This window comes from Bufo gargarizans, chromosome 4 (genome assembly GCF_014858855.1).
Source record: "Bufo gargarizans isolate SCDJY-AF-19 chromosome 4, ASM1485885v1, whole genome shotgun sequence".
In the NCBI taxonomy this organism is placed as follows: Eukaryota; Metazoa; Chordata; class Amphibia; order Anura; family Bufonidae; genus Bufo; species Bufo gargarizans.
The window spans coordinates 83,505,348-83,532,259 of record NC_058083.1 but is presented as its reverse complement, the minus strand read 5'-3'; the positions used below and the strand labels follow the sequence as shown (position 1 = coordinate 83,532,259).

At 50.6% G+C, this 26,912-nt stretch overlaps 1 protein-coding gene across 1 annotated transcript in view; it reads right to left on the bottom strand.

Moving 5' to 3' along the window:
• Positions 1–26,912, bottom strand: part of LOC122936021 (UDP-glucose:glycoprotein glucosyltransferase 1-like) — a 100,145-nt gene that overhangs the window by 17,751 nt on the left and 55,482 nt on the right. The window contains 8 exon segments of the mRNA XM_044292014.1: positions 8,945–9,059; positions 9,165–9,325; positions 16,419–16,601; positions 18,912–18,996; positions 20,133–20,237; positions 20,875–20,963; positions 22,206–22,290; positions 22,422–22,507. Coding sequence (XP_044147949.1) covers positions 8,945–9,059; positions 9,165–9,325; positions 16,419–16,601; positions 18,912–18,996; positions 20,133–20,237; positions 20,875–20,963; positions 22,206–22,290; positions 22,422–22,507 — 909 coding nt within the window.

The window sequence follows — 26,912 nt, the reverse complement described above, 5'->3', positions numbered from 1 at the left end:
CTCTACACCAGCTAGCTGCAGAGGTAGCCAAGAACTGGCCCCTACAATGGAGGAAAACAAAAGCTTTGTAACACAGAAGAAGCAGAGAGTGGTGCACTGGGGTGGCATTAGCCTTCTAAGTTGAGGCCTAGGCCAGGGCAAAGCAGGGGACTAAATTAGAGAGGATCCACTGAGCCCTCTGGTGAAAAAAAGAGAAGGATCTGGGAGGATGAATGGTTATTCTCCCCCAGAGTGGTGCAAAAAGGCCCGAACTGCACAAGACTGTGTCTGGGCAGGCAATCAAGAGGGGAGCCAGGGCCTGGAACAAGGTGGCAGGCCAGGACACTAGAGATTCCCCGGGTGTAGGGTCGAGATGAGCGGGGAGGCCAGAAGTAGAGGGAATTCCATCTTAGTACGCTGGAAGACTGTCCCGGGATTTGGCGAGAACTAGGGGAAAGTAGGGGTCACAGACCGGCTGTGGGGAACTAGCTCGCTGTATCCATAAAGGGATTAAACAATCAGTGACCCAACTATTGGGACAAGAAGGAGAAGGCACCAGTTCTGATCAGAGCACAGTGGACAGTTAGACAGTATCCATGGGAGAAATTAAGTTGTGGTGGGGAAAAACGAGATTTTTGTATAACTTACCAGTAAAATCTCTTTCTCGCTCTTTCCTTGGGGGACACAGAAGACCTTGGGTATAGCTCATCTCCATAGGAGGCGTGACACTAAGTGAAAACTGTTAAGCCCCTCCTCCACAGCTATACCCTCAGCCTGGAGAGAGAGGCTGCCAGTTGCGTGTCCAAGTAGTGAAAAAAAGGCAAAGTCCAAAAGTGGAACCAACAAGCCAACTACCCAACGGGTAAAACAACTCGGAAACCGTGTAGAGAAAAAACAAAGAATGGGTGGGTGCTGTGTCCCCCAAGGAAAGAGCGAGAAAGAGATTTTACTGGTAAGTTATACAAAAATCTCGTTTTCTCGCCCAGTTTCCTTGGGGGACACAGAAGACCTTGGGACGTTCAAAAGCAGTCCAAAAGGGGGAGGGACCACAGCACCAAGGCGAATCACCCGAAGGCATCAAGAAACCGCCGCCCGCAGACCAGGCGGCCCAAGGCAGCATCTGCCGAAGCCAGAGTATGCACCCTGTAGAACGCTGTAAGGCAGACCAGTGACCGCCGCGCACAGACGCATGGCCGAAACCAAACGCCACCGGCCCAGGAGGCACCGACCGCTCCGGTGAAACGAACGGTGACACCAAAAGCAGAACCCCGCCCTTGGTGCGGTAACCACAGCAACAACCACTGTGAGAAAGCGGAGGAAAGCCACCCCGGAGGCCACCAACCCGTTGCGCGGACCTCCTGGAAAACCAAGAGACCGAACGTCGACAAGAGTCGGAGATCTCCAAGTAAAAACCGCAAGGCCCAAACAACTCCCAAATCGGTGAAGTGTCCGTTCCCGGGGGTGGGAAGGGGAGGACGAAAGCCCCGTTAAAATGAAAGACAAACACCACCTTCAGAAGGAAGGAAGAGACGGGATGGAGAACAGCCCTGTCCCGAGGAAAGAGAAGGCTCGGAACAAGAAGGGCCGCCACCCAGGCACCCGCCAGAGACACGACGGCTACGGAAACATAACCGTACAGGACAGAAGGAGTAGAGAGAACTCCTGTAACGGCTCCAAGGGAAAGATTGGAGCGCCAAGAGCCCAGTATGCAATGCCCAGGGCGGTACCCAGGGGCAGTACGAGGGAACCCCAAAGCCGCTCCACGGAAAAGGGCCCTGACAGGCCCAGAGGGCCGGGGAACGCCGAAAGGGGAAGGACAGCGCTGACACTTGACACTTCAAGCAACAGAGTCCCAGTCCCAGATCCAGGTCGGACTGGAGAAAGACAGAACCATGGAGAGAGAAAGGCAGAGTGGGGGAACGCCCAGCTTCCCACAGAACCCCCGGTAAAACCCCTAAGTCCTACAACAGATCCTGGACAAAACACGGCCAGGAGCGAACACTAGCGAGCCCGCTAGAGTCGCCTGGGCAAGCGGGTGAAACCCAATGTGAACAGGCGCAGACCAGTAACACCGGCAGAACGGTCGGCAAAAACTGGTCCGGTCGGCCCCCGAGCAACGTAGTCCTGTAACCACCCGGAGTGGGGGAGCAGAAGGACAGACGGAAGGAACCGAAGGGTCCGCCCAGCAACCGCCAGGACAAGACAGGCTAAAGTCCATGCTGATGTAGCCACCACAGGAAGACGTCCTACAGTCCCGGTGTGGGAGATCTAATGACAATCTCGACCGAATGGGGGTCCTCCCAAGTTACAGCCAGAGTGAACAAGGGAGACAGCACGAGGCCAAGAGGAACATCAGAACCATCCACATGAACAACCAAGCTCTCCCCAGAGGGGAGGGCAGCGAAGGAACAGCCACTGAAGCGCGGCCGGGCAAAAGCCACATCGGAGGGAGCCGAGCCAAACCGAGTGGGAGCCAAGCAGAGCCGGCGAAAAAAGGCAGTCGAGACAGAGGCCGGCATAACACCCTACAACTGAAAGGAGGAGTGGGCAACAGGGAAGCCATAGGACAGCTCAAAGGCAGAACCCCGCTCACCGAGACGCCCGGTTCACTGCCACGCAGAAGGCGAGTACCCTGAAGAACCCAAGGTGGAGGTCCTACGGACCTGGGTAAGTGAGCACCCAAGAGCAGCTGGGTGACCATCCCGAGAAAAGCGGCCCGAACCCGGTAGCGGACCAGCCTAAAGCGCAGAGGGGGCGCCAAAAGAAAAAACTCATACTGCACGACACCCGAAGAGGAGGAAAAAACAGTAGCAGGCGAGGGAACAGCAGTCCCGCCAGAGCTAACGCAGAAATCGAGTGGCACTGCAAACGGCACTCTCGACCCAGTGACCACTTGCGCCGGGAAGCGAGTGCACGGGAGAACGAAAGGGTACGTATCAAAGAACCACGAACACTCCCCAGGTGGAAAGGCCAACGGACATGGTGGATGCCGAAACAACGGGACCACAATATACAGGCCAAACCAGAAAAAACGAGCACCACCCAGCTCGGCGAAGTAGAGAGCAAGTAGAGCCCATCTACTCATATCTAAAGAATACACCTTTGAATACAGCGGCATACTTGTAATGCTTGTATGACAGCACCCAAGGGTTATACAGGTGGACAGAATGATCTCTTTAGAGAAGAGTGCAAGGCCCGTGACAGCACCACATCCCAAGAGAAAAAAGGGTATGTCGCAGGAGGAAGTGAGGCATACGTACGAACAGCCCCGCAAGCAGTGAGAAGGCCAACCCACCTATGGGAGAAGGCATACACGGCCCAAACAACGGACAGAGCGCACCAGAAAATTCCGCTCACTGCAAAAAAATAGTCACCCAGTGAAGGGGATCAGCCACAGAGCCCAACAGTATCAACGGAAGTGCAAAGTGCAACCTGAAAGGGAGTGATGCACAAGACATCAGTATGGCATGCGATGGGAACGCAGGCAGGCCCCCCAGAAAAGGGGGAAATGCACCTGGCAACACTGCAGCTGGTAAGAATGCAAAGGCCCGTCCCAAAGGGGGGTTGCCCAAGGCCAGTAACAACTTCAGAGAAGTAGAACATACCATAGTTCGCCCAGAAGGTGACTAATCACATGGCCGCACAGTACCCAGCGGGAACGCAGGAGGTCCGCCCAGAGAAAGGGGGACATGCACGGGGTTATCTTACCATAAAGCGAGTGCGCAATAACCCACCTAACACCGAATACTGTGAGAGTGCAACTACTCCACAACGAAGGAGAACAAGCAAGAATCCCGCACAGCATTTCAAGGACAGCCATGGGTCACGTGAGGGTGCAAATTCTTGCCCATGGATGAGGTGGGCCGTGTATGGCCCGCAACATATCCGGCGAAAGAGCAGTATTCCACCCAGAAAGGGGCGGGTAATGCACACGGCCGTCATCGCATCCAGCAAAAATGCAAGCACCCCGCCAAGGATGCGGGACATGCACATGGCCAGCAACGCACTGGCGAGAAAACAACCACAGTCAGTGGCGTTGTGCATATGCCGCCTGAGGAAAGGATACATGCTCATTGCTGGCAGCGATTCCAGTGAGTGCAGCACACCACCCAAGGAAGGTGTCGTGCACATGGCCGGCAGCGAATCCAGTGATAGTGCAGCAAACCACCTATGGAAGGAGTTCATGCACATGGCCGGCAGCAGATCCAGAGAGAGTGCAGCAGTCCGCCTATGGACGGAGGTCATGCGTATGGCCGGCAGCGAATCCAGAAAGTGCAGCATTCCGCCTATGGAAGGAGGCAATGCACATGGCCGGCTCATGCATATGGCCGGCAGCGAATCCAGCGAGAGTGCAGCGTTCTGCCCATGGACGGAGGTCATGCATATGGCCGGCAGCGAATCCAGAGAGAGGGAGCGCAGCAGCCCTCCTTTGGACGGAGGTCATGCGTATGACCAGCAGCGAAGCCAGAGAGAGTGCAACATTCCACCTATGGAAGGAGGTCATGCATAAGGCCGTAGCGAACCCAGCGAGAGTACAGCATTCCGCCTATGGAAGGAGGTCATGCATATGGCCGTAGCGAACCCAGCGAGAGTGCAGCGTTCGGCCTATGGAAGGAGGTCATGCATATGGCCGTAGCGAATCCAGCGAGAGTGCAGCGTCCCGTCTATGGAAGGGGGTCACGCATATGGCCGTAGCAAACCCAGCGAGAGTGCAGCGTTCCGCCTATGGAAGGGGGTCGTGCACATGGTCAGCATCGTATGCGGTAAAAGGGCAGTATTCCGCCTACAGAAGGGGGTCATGCACAAGGCCAGCCCGCAGCCAGAGAGAGTGCAGTATGCCGCCTATAATGGGGGGTCATGCACATGGCCAGTACCGTGACTGGAGAAGGCGACTAATTCTGCCTATAGAAAAGGGCGGCCTGCACCTGGCCAGCGCCGTATCCCAGGAGAGGGCAAGGGTCCGCCTAGAAGGGGAACATGTATACCTGGCCAGTGCCACGGAGCGCAACATGCCGCCTATGGAATAGGGGCAGGCATACGGCCAGCGCTCTAAGGTCAGGCTGCAGCATCCTGCGCAGCCAACAAAAAAATACAGATACCTCATATATATATATATACACACATACTGTTAATTCTTTTTTTTTTTTTTTTTTTTTTTTTTTATTTATTTATTATTCTAAAACACAGCCTCTTTGAGGCAGGAAGGGGCCACCATATAAGGGCACAGCCTCTTTGAGAGGCTAGCCATCCTAGGGTCTCCTCCAGATGGGAGCCGTCGGCATCCAAGAGGTTAACAGGGATCCGACCTGAGAGCGGTGCAGCGATGCCCTGGGGGCGGGGGGACCTCCGGCGGGAAGAATTCGCGCCTGGAGAGTGCCCGCCCCCTCCAATCGAGGCCGGAAATTTGCGGCCTACTAGGCCGCGAAGCCGGGGCCTAAATTTTCGCGGCCGCGAAGCCGGGGCCTAAATTTTCGCGGTGCCCGGAGGTACCGGCAAGGACCTGGAGGGAGCGGAGCGGCGCGTGCATAATACCGGCCGCGGGAGCCCACCCCGCGGGCCGGAACAGTCAGGGGGCCCGAATCTTTCTGCGGCCCCCGGCCGACCGGAAAGACAGCCTCTGAGAGCAGCAGTGGTCGCCAGGGTCTGCTGGGACACCGCACCAGTCATGCCGGCCGCGGGTGCCCACCCCGCGGACCGGAAACAAGGGCCCTACGCTGCAGCCGTCAGGAGAGGGCCTCTGGCCCTGAGCAGCGCACCGGTAAGGCGATAGGGGGGGGGGGGGGGGGGGGAACCCTGTGACCGGGTGCCCGTATAGAGGCAGCTCCCTGGGCGGCATGATAGGGACGCCAGCATAACCCCTCAGTGGGCACCTATTGTGGAGGGGAGGAGAGGGAGCTAATAAAACAAGCTAGGATGGGGCCAGCCTAGGACCAGCAGGGACCAATATGGGGGTCAGTCACGCAGGAGACCTGGGTGGGGGGAGGGGGTCGTAGGGCTGGAGAAGCCACTCTCTCACCACAGCCGTCTTCACCCTCGGTCCGTTCCAGCAGGGTCGCCCCCTCAGCTACTGGCACCGTAGTGGCAGGACGCTGGAAGAGGGGCTTGGCGTGCGGGCGACCCTTGCGCTGGCGGGATGCAGGGGAGCTGGGCTGCCCTGGTCCACCTTGCCTTCTGTGGGGGAGGCAGCAGTGCGGATGACCGGCACTGGCGCAGCTCAACCCCGGGAGAAACAGAGAGGTCTAGTGCGACTCTGTTGTCCCGTAATGTCTGGAACAAAAAGAAAAGAAAAAGTAAAAATCAAAATTAAAAACAAAGGAGAAAACAGCCCTGCAGTAGCAGGGAGTGTCTTGCCTCCTTGGACACTAAGCAAAAACTGGCAGCCTCTCTCTCCAGGCTGAGGGTATAGCTGTGGAGGAGGGGCTTAACAGTTTTCACTTAGTGTCACGCCTCCTATGGAGATGAGCTATACCCAAGGTCTTCTGTGTCCCCCAAGGAAACTGGGCGAGAAAGCAATACTTACCTTTCGGCCTCTTTCTGTGCCTCTGTCATGTCCAGATGAGTAACCTTCGTCGACGTGCTGCCCCTTTGGGATGGAAGCTACTCTGGAAAAACTGGTGGACTTGACGGATAAGGTGACTCCATTGCTAGCGGATGCTGGTGGATTTGTGATCGACCATGCCTCGTTATCTTCCACAAGTAGGGAATGAGCAGCAGGCTTGGTGACCCGCTGGTCCCCCTCATTAAAGGGATTCTGTCACCTCCCCTAAGCCAAAAAACGATTTTAAAGCAGCCATGAAGCACAGCTTACCTGGATTAGGCTGTGCTCTTTGATCTTGAAATCCGTCCAGCAGTTACTGCAAAAAACGACTTTGATTGATATGTAAATGTGTCCTGAAGGTGCCCAGAGGGGCGTTTTTTTCTTCTTAGAGAGCCCAGTACCGCCCCTCTTTCAGTGCCCAGCCCGCCTTCCTTGTACTGTCTAACCGCCGCCTCCAGCCTGCCACAGCCTCTCCTCCCCCTCCCTCACGCCGAACGAACTTTCGCACAGGCGCAGTACCCACTGAGGGCTGCGCCTGTGCGATCAGCAGGAGACTGAGGGCAGGAGCTTCATCCTCGTCACTGGGCATGCGCTGAGCCCAGTGACGTCCGATGCTCGCTCTTCCCTGCTGACTGAGGGAAGAGCGAGCATCGGACGTCACTGGGCTCGGCGCATGCCCAGTGACGAAGATGAAGCTGCCGCCCTCAGTCTCCTGCTGATCGCACAGGCGCAGCCCTCAGTGGATACTGCGCCTGTGCGAGAGTTCGTTCGGCGTGAGGGAGGGGGAGGAGAGGCTGTGGCAGGCTGGAGGCGGCGGTTAGACAGTACAAGGAAGGCGGGCTGGGCACTGTAAGAGGGGCGGTACTGGGCTCTCTAAGAAGAAAAAAACGCCCCTCTGGGCACCTTCAGGACACATTTACATATCAATCAAAGTCGTGACAGAATCCCTTTAAGTGTGGGGTAGTAGGTTAGAAAACTGTATAAAATACTAAATATCAGCAGACCTGCAAGCAGGCAAGTCTGCCTTTTACAGACACAAAGCTAAAAAAAACTGATTAGCTCAGTGGTGCAGGGGGGTTATACTGTGGTCGCCTAGTGGCAGCAGCTATCCCTGCGGTCTTCTGTGTCCTCCAATGACACAAGCGTGAAGGAAATATCTTCAAGACAGAGATACTTAAAGGGACTCTGTCACCAGTTTCTAACCCCCCCTTTTAAAACTATTGTTCTCTCCATGGTGCCCTTGTCATTACAAAGCTGTTGTTATAAGATAAATCCGCCGTCTAGTTTTGATAAAAATCGCTTTTATCTAACCTGTCAATCTTCAGGATAAGGTGCCCAGGGCGTTTCTGAAGGTCTGAATCTGCCGCTCTCCGCCGCCGCCGTTGGTGCCCAGCTCCTCCCATGATCCTTTCAGCGCCACCTGGATGTAATGAAATCCGCCTCCGGCTCTCCTCAGTGCCCCCTCCTCCTTTTCGCGCTTCGCTCAACGAGGCAGAATCTAAAAGTCCGCACGGGCGCATCAGGCACAGGCCTGTGCGCACGCGCGGGATCTTTGAAAAGGAGGAGGGGGCACTGAGGAGAGCCGGAGGCGGATTTCTTTTACATTCAGGCGGCGCTGAAAGGATCAGGGGAGGAGCTGGGCACCAACGGCGGCGGCGGCGAGCGGCAGATTCAGACCTTCAGAAACGCCCTGGGCACCTTATCCAGAAGATTGACAGGTTAGATAAAAGCGATTTTTATCAAAACTAGACGGTGGATTTATCTTATAACAACAGCTTTGTAATGACAAGGGCACCATGGAGAGAACAATAGTTTTAAAAGGGGGGGTTAGAAACTGGTGACAGAGTCCCTTTAACCATTTTGCATAATGGCCCATGCTAGCTGTGAATGGCTGAGAAGGCTTGCTGTCAGGTGGACATGCTATCTGCATATATTGTGCACTACAAGTATTCCCTTGTCATTTATAAAGTGAGCATACACCCGCACAATTATCTGTATAGGATACTTTAAAGGGGGGTTGTCCCATTACAAAAATATATCCCCTAACCACAGGATAGAGGATAAGAGTCTAATTGCCAGGAGGGCCCCCCACTGAGCACTAGAATAGGGGCTCATGTCCCATATTTGAATAAGAGTGGTCCCACAAGGGCGCTGCTGCTCTGTTCAACTCTATGGGTCTGCTGGAGACAGCTGAGCGCTTGCACTGTTATCTCCCACAATCCCACAGAGTTGAAAGGGAACAGCAGCACACATGCATGTCTGCAGCTTCATTCAAATGGGGGAACATGGACCCTCATTCTGGTGTTTGACCAGTAGTTGTAATGGGATAACCCCTTTTGCAAAGCCATCATTTAAAAAGGTTTTTCATAGTAACAGATGAACCCATCACTAAAATGTGTAGTATTAATACTCTACTACTGCACAAACCTGGTCAAGATTGGAAAGACTGTTGGGATCTTGGCTGAGTCCCTGATACTGTCCTCTTAGTCGATCTCCTGCAGCTATTTTTCTAAACTTCTTTAAGTCCACTACATATAAAGCACTAGGAAGAAGACGGGAACAGTAAGGTAAATTTTACATTTGTTACATTGCAGGTTCTATATCAGTCATACAGCTCTACGGATATAAAAGTCATGGGAATTGTTACCTAATGTGGTACTTGCGTCCAGCCAAGTGACTGGCCCAGTAACCAGACCTCCAGAAGCGATAGCCATCCATCTCCTTTCGGCTCTCACAGAATGGAGTGTATCCGTATGGGGCACCGTCTAAGTTGAAGTCTCGCAAGTCTTTTAAGTCTGTGCGCACAATCTAAAATGAAGAGAAAACGAGATTTTTGTATTACTTACCAGTAAAATCTCTTTCTCGCTCTTTCCTTGGGGGACACAGAAGACCTTGGGTATAGCTCATCTCCCTAGGAGGCGTGACACTAAGAAAAAACTGTTAAGCCCCTCCTCCACAGCTATACCCTCAGCCTGGAGAGAGAGGCTGCCAGTTGCGTGTCCAAGTAGTGAAAAAAGGCAAAGTCCAAAAGTGGAACCAACAAGCCAACTACCCAACGGGTAAAACAACTCGGAAACCGTGCAGAGAAAACCAAAGAATGGGTGGGTGCTGTGTCCCCCAAGGAAAGAGCGAGAAAGAGATTTTACTGGTAAGTAATACAAAAATCTCGTTTTCTCGCCCAGTTTCCTTGGGGGACACAGAAGACCTTGGGACGTTCAAAAGCAGTCCAAGAGGGGAGGGACCACAGCACCAAGGCGAAGCACCCGAAGGCAGCAAGGAAATGCCGCCTGCAAAAACCAGGCGGCCCAAGGCAGCAGCCGCCGCCGAAGCCAGAGTACGCACTCAGGAGAACCTGGTAAAGAGTGCAAGGAAGACCGTGGCCACCCTGCACAATGACATGGCTGAAGCCCAAGGCCTCCGGCCCCGGAGGCACCAACCGCTCTGGTGAAATGAACGGTGACACCAAAAAAACAGAACCCTGCCCTTGAGCAGTAACCACAGCAATAGCCATTTGGTTAAAGCGGAGGAAAGCACCCAGGAGCCGTTAACCTTGGCGCGGACCTCCTGGAAACAAGAGACGAGCGTCGACAAGAGTCGGAGACGTCCAAACAAAAAACCGCAGACACTTCAAGTAACAGAGTCCCAGTCGCAGGTCCAGGCCAGACTGGAGAAGACCGAATCATGGGAAGAGAAAGGCAGAATTGGGTGAATGACCAGCTTCCTAAAGAACCCCAGGGAAGACCCTAAGTCAGACAACAGAACCTGGACGAAGCACGGCCGGGAGCTAACACTAGTGTGCTCGCTGGACTCGTCTGGGCAGACGGGAGGAAACCCAATGCGAGTAAGCGCAAATCAGTGACACGGGCAAAAAGGTCGGGAAAACTGGTCCCGTCGGCCCCCGAGCAACGCCGTCCCGAATCCACGCGGAGTGGGGGAGCAGATGGACAAACGGAAGGAACCGAAAGGGACCCGGCCAGTATCCAACAGACTCCAGGACAAGTCAGGCTAAAGTCCTTGTCGTTGTAGCCACCACAAGAAGGTGGTGTTCTACAGTCCCGGTGTGGGGGCCTGAAGGGTAATCTTGACAGAAGAAAGTAGGCCCGCCAGGTTACCGAGAAGGTAAAGTCCAAGTAGGACCATCGCCCAGAAAGGTAAAAGTAATCTGCACCCAGCGGGAGGACAGAATGCGGCAAACCCGGTAATAGGCACACAGCTAGTACAGCCAGTGTGAACCATGGAGACAGTACGAGGTCATAAGGAACACCGGGACCATCCATATGAACAACCATGGTCTCCCCAGGGGGGAGGGCAGTGAAGGAACAGCCCCTGAAGCCTGGCCGGGGCAGAAGCCACATCGGAGTAAAACTGACCCCGGAGAAGCCAAAACAGAGCCGTCGAGAGAAAAATAGCCGAGAAGACGGATGACAGCCTCCAACCGCAAGGAGGAGCGGGCAACAGGGAAGCCACAGGACCGCTCAAAAGCAGAACTCCGCTACTCCGAGATGTCCGGCTCACCAATTCGCAGAAGGCGAATACCCTAACGAATCGAAAGTGGAGGTCCCTGAGACCTGGGTAATCGAGCAACCAAGAGAAGTTGGGCGACCTGCTCGAAAAGAGCGGCTAGAACCTGGTAGCAAAACAAACTGAAGCACGGAGGGTGCCAACAGGAAGGACTCAAACCAAAACGCATCCAAGAGGAGGAAAGGCAACAGGCGAGGGAACCGTAATCCCGCCAGAGCCAACGTAGACTGCGAGGGACGCTGGAGACAGCACTCTCGACCATGTGACCGCTTGCGCTGGGAAGCAATGCCACAGGTTAACTAATGGGTACACATCTAGGAACCACAAACACTCCCCAGGCGGAAGGGCCAACGAATATGGTGGATACCGTCACAACGGAAACACCAAATATACCCTCTGAACAGAGAATGGATACCACCCAGCTCGCTGCAGTAGAGAGCAATAGAGCCCGTCCAGGCCAGGTGAACAGAAAGATCTCTTCAGAGAAGAATGCCAGGCCGGCGGCAATCACCGTATCCCAAGAGAAAAACGTCAAGTCGCAGGAAGAATGGAGGCATACGTACAAGCAGCCCCATAAGCAGTGAGAAAGCCAACCCACCTACGGAAGGAGAAGGCATACACGGCCCAACAACGCACAGAGTGCCCAAGAGCGTCCGCCCACTGCGAAATAGTCAAACAGCAAGGAGGGCCAGCCACAGAGTCCCACAGAATCCACGGAAGTGCAAAGTGCAACCGGAAGGGGGGACATACACAAAGGACTAGTATGGCATGCGACGGAACGCAAGCAGTCCGCCCAGAAGAGAGGGCAATGTACTTGGCAAACATTGCGGGCAGCAAGCATGCAAAGCCCGCCCCACAAGGGGGTGATGCCCAAGACCAGCACCTACTTCAGAGAAGTAAGACATACCATATTCCGCCCAGAAGAGGGCCATGCACATGGCCACACCGCATCCAGCAGGACGTCCACCTAGTGAAAAGTGGACATGCACAGGGTAATCCTAGCATTAAGTGAGTGTGCAATAATCCACCAAACACCGAATTTTGTGAGAGTACAACTACTCCGCCAATGAATGGGGACAAGTACAAGTCCAGCACAGCATATACAAGGACAGTTGTGAGTCCTGTGAGCGCACAAAAAGTCCACCCATGGAATGAGGGGTGGTCACGCACAAGGCCAGCACCGTATCCAATGGGAGTGCAAGCATTCCACCCATCTTAGAGGCCAGCAACGTATCTGGTGAGAGTGCAGTATGCTGCCCAGAAGGGGGAGCCATGCCCATGGCCAGTATTGCAACCAGGGAGAATGCGAGCACCCCGCCATGGATGGGGGTCAGGCACCTGGCCAGCAGCACACTGGCGAGAGAACAAATACAGTCAGTGAGAGTGTGTGTATGTTGCCTGAGGAAAGGAGACATGCCCATGGCCGGCAGCGAATCCAGAAAGAGTGCCGTACACCGCCCACGGAAGGGGGAACATGTATATGGCCGGCAGTGGATTTAGTGAGTTGCAAGCATCCCACCATGGAAGGGGGTCATGCACGCGGCCAGCAACTTACCAGCGAGAGAACGACCCCAGTCAGTGAGGGCGTATGCATGGCGCTTGAGGGACGAAGGCATGCCCAAGGCCGGCAGCGAATCCAATGAGAATGCAGCATACCGCCTATGGAAGGGGGTTATGCACATGGCCGGCTGCCCAGCACCATAACCAATGAAGTGCAGTATTCCGCCTAAGGAAGGGGGTCATGCACAAGACCGGCAGCGAATCCAGTGAGTGCAGCATTCCCCCCCTGGAAGGGGGTCATGCACAAGACCGGCAGCAATCCAGTGAGTGCAGCATTCCGCCTATGGAAGGGGGTCATGCACAAGACCGGCAGCGAATCCAGTGAGTGCAGCATTCCGCCTATGGAAGGGGGTCATGCACAAGACCGTCAGCGAATCCAGTGAGTGCAGCATTCCGCCTACGGAAGGGGGTCATGCACATGGCCGGTATCAAATCCAGTGAGTGCAGCGTTTCGCCTATGGAAAGGAATCACGCACATGGCCGGCAGTGAATCCAGTGAAAGTGCAGCGTTCCCCTATGGAAGGGGGTCGTGCACCAGACTAACACCGTATCTGGTGAGAGTGCAGATTCCACCTATGGAAGGAGGACATGCACAAGACCGGCAACGAATCCAATGAGTGCAGCATTCCGCCTATGGAAGGGGGTTGTGCACATGGCCTGCAGCGAATCCAATGAGTGCAGAGTTCTCGTGCACATGGCCAACACCGTATTCGGTGAGAGTGCAGTATTCCACCTAAGCGGGGGGTCATGCACCAGGCAAGCCTGCAACCCGAGAGAGTGCAGTATCCCGCCTAGGAAGGGGTTGTCTGCACATGGCAGGCACCATAGCTGGAGGGTGACGAACTCTGCCTACAGAAAAAAAGAGAGCGCATGCACTTGGCCAGCGCTGTATCCCGGAGAGGGCAAGAACCACTTAGAAGGGAAACATGCACCAGCCGGGGAGTGCGACACAATGCCGCTCATGGAAGGAGCACGCATACAGGCGGCGCTACCGAGATAAGGCTGCAGCGTCCTGCGCAGCGCACAAGATATCCATTAGTTAACCATTTTATGCATTTCTAAATAAAAAATAGCCTCACTGAGGCAGAAAGAAGTGCCACCATACAGGTGCCCAGCATAGAAGTAGAGGGGGGAGGGGCGCCAGCCATATAGGCCCATCGGGAGCCGCCGGTACCCGAAGGGTTAACAGCCAACCAACCTGGAAGGGAGGAGGAGGCGGCGCCGTGATCCCCTGGGGGCGGGGAACCTCCAGGCGGGAAGGATTCGCGCCCGGAGAAGTTCCCGCCCCCTCAACAGAGGCCGGAAGATTGCGGCCTAGCAGGCCGTGAAGCCGGGGCCTAAATTTTCTGCGGCACCCGGCTGACCGGGGCCGCACAGGAAACCGGAGCGGACTGCCCGGACAAACCGGCCGCGGAAGCCCACCCCGCGGACCGGAAGTCAGGGGCCCGGGTGGAGCGCCGGAATGCGGCCCAGTAGGCCCGAAGCCTGGGCCAAAATTTGCGGCGCCCGGCCGACCGGAAGTCGCCGACGGCCGGCCGGAATCGTTGGAGCATCGTGCTCAGCCAGATGCCGGCCGCGGGAGTCTACCCCGCAGGCCAGAACAGTCGGGGGCCGGGAAGGAGTGCCGGAGTGCGGCCCAGCTCGGAGGTGCGGCCCAGCAGGCCGGGAAGAAGCGCCGGAGGTGCGGCCGAGCAGGCCGGGAAGTAAAAAACCCAAGCAGCACTGCCGTCAGGAAAAAGCCCCCGGTCCAGAGCAGCGCATCGGTGAGGGGATGGGGGGACCCTGAGACTGGGTGCCCGTGAGGATGCGAGCACAGCGTTCCCAGGAGGGACGCTGATAAGTGAATGCCTATTCTCAGCATTCTGCTGCTAAAACGTCCCATGAGGGCCAGAAGGGAGGAGAGGGAGCAGGAGTAGAATGTCGCCCCGCAGCACCCCAGGGGCCAGCCTAGGTCCAGCAGTGACCGAAGGGTCCAGAGGCCCAGTATGGGGGGTCAGGCACGCAGGAGACCAGGGTGGGGGGTGGGGGACGTAGGGCTGGAGAAGCCACTCTCTCACCATAGTCGTCTTCACCCTCGGTCCATTCCAGCAGGGTCGCCCCTTCAGCTACTGGCACCGTAGTGGCAGGACGCTGGAAGAGGGACTTGGCGTGCGGGCGACCCTTGCGCTGGCGGGATGTAGGGGAGCTGGGCTGCCCTGATCCACCTTGTCTTCTGTGGGGGAGGCAGCAGTGCGGATGACCGGCACTGGCGCAGCTCAACCCCGGGAGAAACAGAGAGGTCTAGTGCGTCTCTGTTGTCCCTGATGATCTGGAACAAAAAGAAAAGAAAAAAGTAAAAATCAAAATTTAAACAAGGAGAAAACAGCCCTGCAGTAGCAGGGAGTGTCTTGCCTCCTTGGACACTAAGCTAAAACTGGCAGCCTCTCTCTCCAGGCTGAGGGTATAGCTGTGGAGGAGGGGCTTAACAGTTTTTTCTTAGTGTCACGCCTCCTAGGGAGATGAGCTATACCCAAGGTCTTCTGTGTCCCCCAAGGAAACTGGGCGAGAAATTACTGCTTTCTATGTATTGCAAATTACACCACAGTAATGTCATTTCTGGTTTGTTGGGCAGGACCTAGGTTTAGGATTAGGGTTACAAGAGTGGTGGGAAAATTACTGTAAAGAAGACAGAGTAACAACACCTCTGTCATTCTTGTCATTAATGTCACTTTCAGATGATCCCATAATTATATGAGATGGTGGAGATTCCTCCTCTGGGAGCCCAAACAACTGACAGAACAGGTTCTCCTGACCACCATCAAGGTGGCGACATACAGGAGATGACATGTGTGCACTTGTTCCATTAAAGTCTATGGGAGTTATTGTAACACATGAGCGCACTTTCCACTTCGCTTGGACTCTCCCAGTAGGTGAGGATCCCGGATTACATTGTATGTAGTGTGTGTAGAACGAGCCATGTGAAAAGCTCCAGCATACCTCCAGTTATAAAACAACTTTCCATAAATGAACAGTACAGGAAAATATAAGAATCCTTGTAATATATCTTATTAAAGAAAAATGCTTCTATCTCTTTTAATCAGACTGCTTTGCTCTTTCATGCTTTTAACATTGAAGTCTATGGACAGAGAAGGGGGAGGAGGAGGATGCTGGACTGCAGTTTATTAGAGCTGCTACACTTTTGACTTTTTACTATATCTAGTAAGATAAGGCTCTACAACTGTTCAGAGTGAGGTATTAGCTGGCAGCAGCCTCCTCCTCTCTCCATAGACTGAGGCTGGAGACCTAGTGCTAATAAAGATAAGAGGCTGAGTGAAGAGAAAGATGCAGAAAGAGCCCAAGAAGCCCAGCATAATTCATAATGCATAATTCTTTAATAAGATATATTACACAGTTTCTTATATTCACCTGTACTATACATTTCTGAAAACGTGTTTATAACTGAAGAACACTTTAAAACTACTAAAAAGATTCTTCAAATACACAATTAGAATTCTTCACCTAGCTGAGTTAAATGATGCAGTGTTATGTTACATGATCTGAATGGTCACAAAGAAGGGGCCCACAGCCTCTTCCAAGAGTCATGTTCCTTTGACTATTATCTTGGAAACCATTTTGGAAGAAGCCAAAAAGACACTCTTTTGCCCTTCATTGATTACACATGTTTGGTGTATACGACGAGAAATTTTCCCAGTGTATGTACAAATCATAGGGCTCTAATGTAATGTGAACAGGGTCGGACAGTAGTAAGGGGCGTGTGATTTCCAGAATAAACCATTTATGAAGTTACAGCTACCTGTCACTTCATGTCATTTTGGCATACCTGGTCAGCATCTACAAAGAGGATTTTATCCACAACCAGTGGGAAAAGTACATCCAGAAAGAGGATTTTGTACCCCCATATTATCCTCTGCTTCTCGGTCTGCTGGTGCAGCCATCTGGGCCACTTGTACTGGACCAATTCATACTGGAAGTTATATTTCTTCGCCATGTAAGGGATAAAGTTCTGCAAGAGTTAAAACATATGGTGGATTAGTGGTAAATTGTACACAGAAATCCTATAATTACAGCCCCAGTGGGGGGCACAAAACCTGCAAGGAATAATTACAACGTATGCCACTTGGGAGCAGAAAGCAGCTCGGAAGGTTGTGATATTTAAGAAAAAGCTTAGCTCAGAGAACAGAGTTTCCCCGGCAATGTCCACAACTGGGGTGTTTCATGTAGCTTTGGTCTGTCCATCAGCAATGATGCACCCTATTTGTCTACTAGAGTAATTTAGCAGAATAACAGGAAACGAGACATTAAAACGGTTGTATAATAATAAAGAAAGGCTCTATTTACTGCTAAACAGATCAGCAGAATATTCCTGGAAATTCTGTACATGGAAAACTTTACTGCGTATCTGTGCGACGGATCTGGCAGACGCTGTCCTTTATTGGTGGGCTCAGATTTTTAAGATTAAAGGGGTTCTTTGGGATTTACATAGAACCCCTCAAGATAGGTAATCAATATGAGATCAGTGGAGGTCCAACTTCCAGCACCCCCACTAATCAGCTGTTTGAGATGGCCGCTGCGTTCCTCACAACTTATCAAGCAGAACGCCATACATTGTATAGCGGCTGTGCTTGGTATTGCACTCAGCACCATTCACTTGTGTAAGGTCACATTCACACATACATGGATTTTCACGGACCACGGTCCTGCTGAGTGCACCGCGTCACTGGTTGCTATGACACCGTGCGCTTCCTGCCACTGCCGCTGTACAGTAATACACTCGCATAGTGAGTATTACTGTACAGATGCAGCGGCACGAACCAATGATGCCGTCAACAGGACGGGTTTTAACAGACCGTAGTCCGTTAAAATCCACGTATGTGTGAATGCGGCCTAAGACTGAGCTGCACCTAGGCCATGTGACCGATGAACCTAGGAAGAGGCCTAAGCATTCGCGGAGCACCATGTCCTCTTAGTACAGTTGACTGCCGAAGACCGCCGCTAATCTCATACTGATGACCCCTCAAATGTGTTTTCCGAGATTCTGATACTAATGACGTATCCTCAGGAGAGGTCATCAAAATCAGATCAGTGGGGGCCTCCTTGCAGCTTGCAAACCACGCACCATCCACTGGATAGTGGCCTACCTTGGTATTGCAGCTCAGCTCCATTTATTTAAATGAAACTGAGTTGCGCTTAGGTGACGTGACGTCACAGGCCTAAGGAGAGGCTGCGGCGCTCACTGGATCACAGCGGCCTTTACAAACAGCTGACAGGCGGGGACCCCAGGTTTCAGACCCCTTTCCATCTAACACTGATGATGACACACACAGGGATATGGTCACTATAAATAATATTTGTAGGAGCATCACATTGTGATATCAGAGGCGCTACACAGGCACTGCTCATCTCTTTTGCAGATGTGCTTTCTCAAAAATCGCTTTTGTAGGAAGTTCCTTCTTCTGTGTCCTCCAATGAGCGAGTCCCACAGTCTATAAAGAGTTTCTGCAGCAGCTGAATTGTAGTATACAGTTTTATTCTCCAGGGGGTAAAAAACAGGACCTCTTTCTCCCCAAAATGAGGTTCTGCAGCAGATGAGGTGTTTATTATATGGAATAATGTTCCCTGTTCTACAAACTAAGACTATTAGGATTTCGTGACCTATAGGACTGTTTATGGGCTACAGTGTTGAACTTTTATATGGGGATTATTCATACTCTTATAAATGATATCAGACATATTATCAATCTTAGGCTACTTTCACACTAGCGTTTCTATTTTCCGGTATTGAGATCCATCATAGGGTCTCAATACCGGAAAAAAACGCTTCAGTTTTCTCCCCACTCATTGTCAATGGGGACAAAACGTAACTGAACAGAAGGGAATACTCCAGAATGCATTCTGTTCAGTTCGCATCCCGGAGATCAAACTGCAGCATGCTTTCCGTCCTGGAATGCGGAGTAAGACGGATCCGGCATGACCCCCAATGCAAGTCAATGGGGACGGATCAGTTTTCTCTGACACGATAGAAAACAGATCTGTCCCCTATTGACTTCCAATGGAGTTAATGACGGATAGGTCTTGGCTGTTACAGATAATACAACCGGATCCGTTCATAATGGATGCAGATGGTTGTATTATCAGTAACGGAAGCGTTTTTGCTGAACTCTGCTGGATCCAGTAAAAACCCTAGTGTGAAAGTAGCCATAGCCATACCCAGTGCAGATCTCTGTGCGGTGTGGAAGACCACAGGTTCTTGATTTTTGAGATATAGACTGAGTCGTTTTCACCGTGAACTAACCACCACCCAAAACATACAAACCTTAAAAGTAGGGGACAGGTAGTTCTTCAGAAACCAAAACTTCACCGGTGTCTTTGTATTCTTCAGTACAGATAACATCATTATTCTGTGGGTAAGAAAACGGATCTCAAGAAGCCAAACACAACTCCACGGTCTCTTCCCATTTATGAATGTGCTGTTATCATGCGGTCCCTGGACAGACAGTTTCATGGGATGCATTGGGAGATACAAGTTGCTATCATCTCTTTCTTACCTTCACGCTGTCTTATTGCAGTCTCAGTACAAAATAAGCTCACTGAACCTAAAAGGATTATTTCCTTTACATCAGTTAGAAAAATTGTTCTGGGGATCAGAGGAATGTAAAGAGGAACCCTGTAAAGGTTGTATTTGTCCGGATAAACAGCGCAGAATAATTAGTATTTCGAGGGGGTTCTGCGGGGACAGATTCCCTTTAAGGTCTATTCACAGGAAGACTTCCTGACGTATGTCTCCAACATACACCACTGTATAGCCATGGTCTATAGGCTCCTATGTTAAAGGGGTTTTCCAGACTTTTAATATTGCTGACCTATCCCCAGGATAGGTCATCAATATCAGATTGGTGAGGGTCCGACCACTAGCAGCTGTATGAAGAGAAGGCACGCAATGTAACTAGTTTCACTTCCTGCTCGCTGCTGCTATCTCTATGGCAAGCAGAAAATGAGACAGGAGACGGCTGGGGGTGCCATGAGTCGGACCCTCGCCGATCTGAAATGGATGAACTATCCCTGAGGATAGGTCATCGATATCAGATCGCCGAGGGTCCGGCCACTAGCACCCCCGCCGATCAGCTGTATGAAGAGAAGGCACGCAATGTCTCCTGTTTCACTGTATCGCTGCTGCTATCTCTATGGCAAGCAGGAAGAGAGACAGGAGACGGCCCGCGCAGTGCGTACCATCTCTTCAAACAGGTGATTGCTGGGGGTGCCATGAGTCGGACCCTCGCCGATCTGAAATGGATGAACTATCCCTTGGATAGGTCATCAATATTGAAAGCCTGGAGAACCCCTATACCATGCAATATCTGTCATTTTGCAAGCTGCCTATACACAGCGCTAATCCACAAAATCCTAAAAGTTGTACCCACATATACCAGTCCAAAGGAGGCCAAAAGCACACTCTTTTGGGATCCAGTGGGTGACTGAAAGATTTCCTGGTATATACTGCAAGCAGTGTGCACTCAGCCCAGCCCTATAGACTCACCTTAGAAAGCGCTCATACAAGTGTCCGGAGGCCAGGGAGAAAATATTAAGGACATCTTCTTTTTCTTGTTTCACCTCCTCCTGCTTCTGCCCTCCTGACAGCCCCCTGATGAGAAAGAGCAGACGAATAGTCACATTTCTCACTCAATACCAAGTAACAAACTTGTAAAGTGGCATTAAAGGTGTTTCTAAACAAACAAAAAACCTACATTTTCATACCCCCTATCAGAGAATATGGATTAATAGTGGGGCTACTCAGTTCGTGACCCTTTTGTCTTGCCCCAAAGTGGAGAGTGATTACAAAGTGCGCCTCTTGCTTTGGAGGAACTATCCTGTCCTTTATTACACAAATAACCCATGGATTAGAATGGACACTGTGTAATACTTCATTGACAGATTTATCCACAGATTGCAGCTGAATGCTAGGGGTCCCAGCAAGAGGGCACTTTGTGAATAGGTAACTATCGAGGTACCCGTCTAACAGGGACCGTTCCAAGCTAGAACTCCCTCGATGCAGGTTAGTACCTGGGGAAGGCACCTGTCTATTACTTTATGCACGTGTGATATTGGACTGACTGCATTAGAAGCATCTTGTCACAACTAATACATATGGAGAGGTGTAGTCGCATAATATAAAGACTACACAAGACACAATACGTCTCAAATTTTAATCAGACGTCTTTTGGGAAAATAGAAAAAAAATAAAAAATTGTCAGGGGGACTAAGACCCAGTCCAAACATACCATGTAAGCGAGTCCCAGAAGCCCGATTCATTCTCAGGTGTCCCCTCACTGAGAAGATCTTCATTCATCTTGTCTGGCTTTTTCTGAACCTATTGAAACCACAGACATACAATGGAAGTACCAAACATATAAGACATTAACACCAGAGCCATCATCCTCTTCAGACAGTGCTGACACGGGTGTCAAGTCCTAATAGATACCGTGTTTAGATCTGTCAGTCCCTCATCCCTCTGCAGCAGTCTATTCACCCTGTCAAACATACAGTACCTCATTCTAGCTTCGTATTTCTAAAGACTTCCCTGGAGGTGGCCATATTGGATAGACAGAGTGCAGCAGCAATGAATGGAGGCTAACACAGTCTCCAGAAATGGAGAACAGGCCCTCGCCCCAGAGACCAAAGACTAACAAGGTGCTTCATACCCAGCCTTATTAGTGTGTGTACAGCTACCCCTCTGCCTCGGCTATGCCTACAGCAGTACAACACAGATGTCTAATGACAGAGCCCGCTTCATACCCAGCCTTATTTGTGTGTGTACAGCTACCCCTCTGCCTCGGCTATGCCCACAGCAGTACAACTCAGATGTCTAATGACAGGGCCCGCTTTATACCCAGCCTTATTAGTGTATGTACAGCTACCCCTCTGCCTAGTCTATGCCTACGGCAGTACAACACAGATGTCTAATGACAGAGCCCGCTTCATACCCAGCCTTATTTGTGTGTGTACAGCTACCCCTCTGCCTCGGCTATGCCCACAGCAGTACAACTCAGATGTCTAATGACAGGGCCCGCTTTATACCCAGCCTTATTAGTGTGTGTACAGCTACCCCTCTGCCTCGGCTATGCCTTCAGCAGTACAACACAGATGTCTAATGACAGAGCCCGCTTCATACCCAGCCTTATTAGTGTGTGTACAGCTACCCCTCTGCCTCGGCTATGCCTACAGCAGTACAACACAGATGTCTAATGACAGGGCCCGCTTATGATGATGAAAGTGCTCATACTATCCCAATCTATACAGCAAAGCAGGAAATGTCGCCCCATTGTGCCTACTGCACTGGTCAGCCTAACATATTCAGGAAATGCTAGACTGATGGTGTTAGATGTGTCACTGTATGGGATGGGGATGGTTGGAAACTGTAATGTTCCCATTAACTGTGCCACGTATAATTATAGGAATGCTGGTGAGAGCCAAAATGTGGTTTTTTAGCCACTCCAAGGATGCTTTGTAATAATTCAGCTAAAAAAGAAACATCTAAACAGGGCAAGGAATAATTTAATGGACCCTTGTGTATATGTTGGTCTTAATAGAACAAGTATGGCATGGAACTTACTTTGACTTTGATGGTTTTGCTCCTGAAATCATTAAGGACAACAACTACTTCTTTATCTTCAGGGGCAGAATCTGTTCCATCATGGCTGCGAGAGAACGGTGTCCGAGACATTGATAGAGGTTAATACTGCTATACAGCTCCACCAAACTTACAGTAGGTCATTATTTCCAGAGAGGATTCAGCTAATCCTGCACTGGCATTCATTCCATGTTTTACCTGTATATGTTATAAATGTCCTCGGAACGGCCTTTCCTGAGCCGAAGAACCCACGCACCAGGATTCGCTTTTAACTGGAAATAACCCTATGGGAGGAAAACACAAGTACAAGTCGGTGGTGCTCATTCTTCATGACTATGCTGTGGAAAGGCTAATCATACAGTATTGTAGTCCTAGGATGTAGTATGTCAGTCATTTCACAAAATCCTCTGCATCCCTGGTGCCACCGCCATTTCATGGCAAGGGTTGGCAGAGGTTAGTCCCGCACAAATCATAAACTGATGGCAAATCTTAGTGACTTAGCAAATCCATTTTATTGTTAGGTTCTCTGACAGTGATGGTCAACAACCATTACCACTACGGTGGCCTCACAAGTGGTGACTGACAATGCACACCGTCCACCCATTTGCAGCAGAGAGATGCCCATGCTCTCCATTATGCCAAGCCTGCAGTGCACTGTAACAATTCTTTACCTAGCATCTCAAGGGCCTTTCACCTCCTTACTTTTACCCTCATAGAGCAAAATCTAGATGGTGTGGTGATAACCACAACCCCCCCAAATACAGATCCAGAAGCATGCGTCTCCGAGTGTAGCCACAGGTTCCTCATATCCTCCTAATAGGAGTCCAAGGCCATCTGTCAGCAGATTTGTACCCATGAGGCTGGCTGACCTGTGCTGACCAGCTGAAGGCACCTGTGTTGGTCCCATGTTCATATGTGCCCGCATTGCTGAGAAAAATTATGTTTAACTAAATGCAAATGAGTCTCTAAGAGCAACAGGGGCGTTGGCATTACACCTAGAGGCTCTGCTCTCTCTGGCACACCCGCACTCTGGCAGGGCCAGGCACGTTTATGTTTACACTGCCTGGTCCTGTCAATCAAAGTGCAGCTGAGCCTCTTGGAGTAACGGTAGTGCCCTTGTGGGGCAGAAGAAGGTGCAGTTCAGTGAATGCTCACAGGTCACAGCCGCACGCATAAAGGAGATGTGCGCCTGCATGAGATCTGCAGCCGCATCATGGCGACGTCACCAAGGCTTGGAGGTGGCGCGAAGAGCGAAGAAGAGGAGGGGAGGACTGGGGCTCCGTTCTGATGGTCTAGAAGCGAGAACTGCAGCCCCTCTGGCTCATTTAACCTCATGAGCATAAAAATATTATATATATATATATATATATATATATATATATATATATAAACTAGACTTATCAGGACATATACAGGTCCTTCAAAAAAAATTAGCATATTGTGATAAAGTTCATTATTTTCTGTAATGTACTGATAAATATTAGACTTTCATATATTTTAGATTCATTACACACAACTGAAGTAGTTCAAGCCTTTTATCGTTTTAATATTGATGATTTTGGCATACAGCTCATGAAAACCCCAAATTCCTATATATAAAAAATTAGCATATCATGAAAAGGTTCTCTAAATGAGCTATTAACCTAATCATCTGAATCAACTAATTAACTCTAAACACCTGCAAAAGATTCCTGAGGCTTTTAAAAACTCCCAGCCTGGTTCATTACTCAAAACCGCAATCATGGGTAAGACTGCCGACCTGACTGCTGTCCAGAAGGCCATCATTGACACCCTCAAGCAAGAGGGTAAGACACAGAAAGAAATGTCTGAATAAATAGGCTGTTCCCAGAGTGCTGTATCAAGGCACCTCAGTGGGAAGTCTGTGGGAAGGAAAAAGTGTGGCAGAAAACGCTGCACAACGAGAAGAGGTGACCGGACCCTGAGGAAGATTGTGGAGAAGGACCGATTCCAGACCTTGGGGGACCTGCGGAAGCAGTGGACTGAGTCTGGAGTAGAAACATCCAGAGCCACCGTGTACAGGCGTGTGCAGGAAATGGGCTACAGGTGCCGCATTCCCCAGGTCAAGCCACTTTTGAACCAGAAACAGCGGCAGAAGCGCCTGACCTGGGCTACAGAGAAGCAGCACTGGACTGTTGCATGTCATTCGGAAATCAAGGTGCCAGAGTCTGGAGGAAGACTGGGGAGAGGGAAATGCCAAAATGCCTGAAGTCCAGTGTCAAGTACCCACAGTCAGTGATGGTCTGGGGTGCCATGTCAGCTGCTGGTGTTGGTCCACTGTGTTTTATCAAGGGCAGGGTCAATGCAGCTAGCTATCAGGAGATTTTGGAGCACTTCATGCTTCCATCTGCTGAAAAGCTTTATGGAGATGAAGATTTCATTTTTCAGCACGACCTGGCACCTGCTCACAGTGCCAAAACCACTGGTAAATGGTTTACTGACCATGGTATTACTGTGCTCAATTGGCCTGCCAACTCTCCTGACCTAACCCCATAGAGAATCTGTGGGATATTGGGAAGAGAAAGTTGAGAGACGCAAGACCCAACACTCTGGATGAGCTTAAGGCCGCTATCGAAGCATCCTGGGCCTCCATAACACCTCAGCAGTGCCACGCCGCATTAAAGCAGTCATTTCTGCAAAAGGATTCCCGACCAAGTATTGAGAGCATAACTGAACATAATTATTTGAAGGTTGACTTTTTTTGTATTAAAAACACTTTTCTTTTATTGGTCACATGAAATATGCTAATTTTTTGAGATAGGAATTTAGAGTTTTCATGAGCTGTATGCCAAAATCATCAATATCAAAACAATAAAAGGCTTGAACTACTTCAGTTGTGTGTAATGAATCTAAAATATATGAAAGTCTAATGTTTATCAGTACATTACAGAAGATAATGAACTTTATCACAACATGCTAATTTTTTTAGAAGGACCTGTAAGTATATTTGAAAAGGAGAGCAACAGTGCCACGCAATCTGCTAAACAGGGACCAGGGTGGTGACAGACTCCCTTTAACATAAAATCAGGATTTAGGGTCCATTCACACGTCCACAATTTCGTTCCACATTTTGCGGAATGGAATTGCGGACCTATTCATGTCTATGGGGCAGCACAATGTGCTGCCCGGTTCCGGAATTGTGGATCCGCACTTCCGGGTCTGCAATTCTGATCCCCAAAAAATAGAATATGTCCTACTCTTGTCCGCAATTGCGGAGGACAAGAAAAGGCATTTTCTATTAGGTGCCGGCGATGTGCGGTCCGGAAAATGAGGAACGCACATCACCAATGTCCATGTTTTGCGGATCCACAGATCTGTAGATCCGCAAAAAACATACGGACGTGTGAATGGACCCTTAAACAATAGGTCGTTTTCTGATGACATTCCCTTTACAGGAGGCTGTGTCACTATGGGATGCTGCCACCTGCTGGCCAAAAGATGCATGTCTTTTCTAACAGGTCCTTTATATTACTACCCTCTGTGAGGACAGCATAGTGTAGTGACAGACACGCCGATTTCAGGGGTCTGTCACTTATGTAAATTTATGCATTGTTTTTTAAGCACTTACAGAGGAGTGTGATGATACCCATCAGTAATATTCGCCGATTGACAGGCTTTTGTTTTTAAAATTAGATTTTTTTTTTTTTATTAAACTTTTTTCAATCGTGTGACTTTGCATACAGAGAAAGCTGTCAATCAGGAGTGGGAGGGAGGAGGAAGCGCACATCTCAGAAATATGTAGCAGACTCCGTGATGGGCGCTGACTGCAGAGTATAACATCTAGATTACTAGAAACCACCTTATAAACCCACTAAAATCAGGGCGTCTGTCACTACACTGCACTCCGGAAGGTTATGCTTGCACACTATATATATGGAATGCAGGGTGGTCGTAACCCCTAAAAACAAGCAGTGTATAAATGTGATGAAAAAATGAATCCAGACAGCAAAGGAGGCAATATGGACAATCACAATACATTAGTAAGTGGCTTTTATAACTTTCTGTACATGATAAATGCCATTTACTGAAGTGAGACAACCCCTTTAAAAGGGCATCTGTCAGCAGATCTGTACCTATGACACCGGCTGACCAGTTACATGTGCGCTTGGCAGCTGAAGACATCTGTGTTGGTCCTATGTTCATACGTGCCCACATTGCTGAGAAAAATTATGTTTTAATATATGCAAGAGAGCCTCTAGGAGCAACAGGGGCGTTACCATTACACCTAGAGGCTCTGCTTTCTCTGCAACTGCTGAGCCCTCTGCACTTTGACAGGGCCGGGCAGTGTAAAGGTGATCATGCCTGACCCTATCAAAATGCAGAGGGTACGGCAGTTGCAGAGAGAGCCGAGCCTCTAGGTGTAATAGCAACGCCCCCGTTGCTCCTAGAGGCTCATTTGCATATATTTTTTCTCAGGAATGCGGGCAAATATGAATATAGGACCAACACAGATGCCTTCAGCTTCCCATGCAACAGGTCAGCCAGTGTCATAGGTCCAAATCTGCTGACAGATGCCCTTTAAGAACACCAAATACATCAGTAGTAATAGATGCCCAGTGTCCTCTTTCTAATGTCATTTATTTTCCTTCTCTTCTTTTAGAAATGTATCGAATGACTTTTTACATTACTGTGCACTCGTGTCACTGTTAGCTAAGAAAGAACTGCGAATAC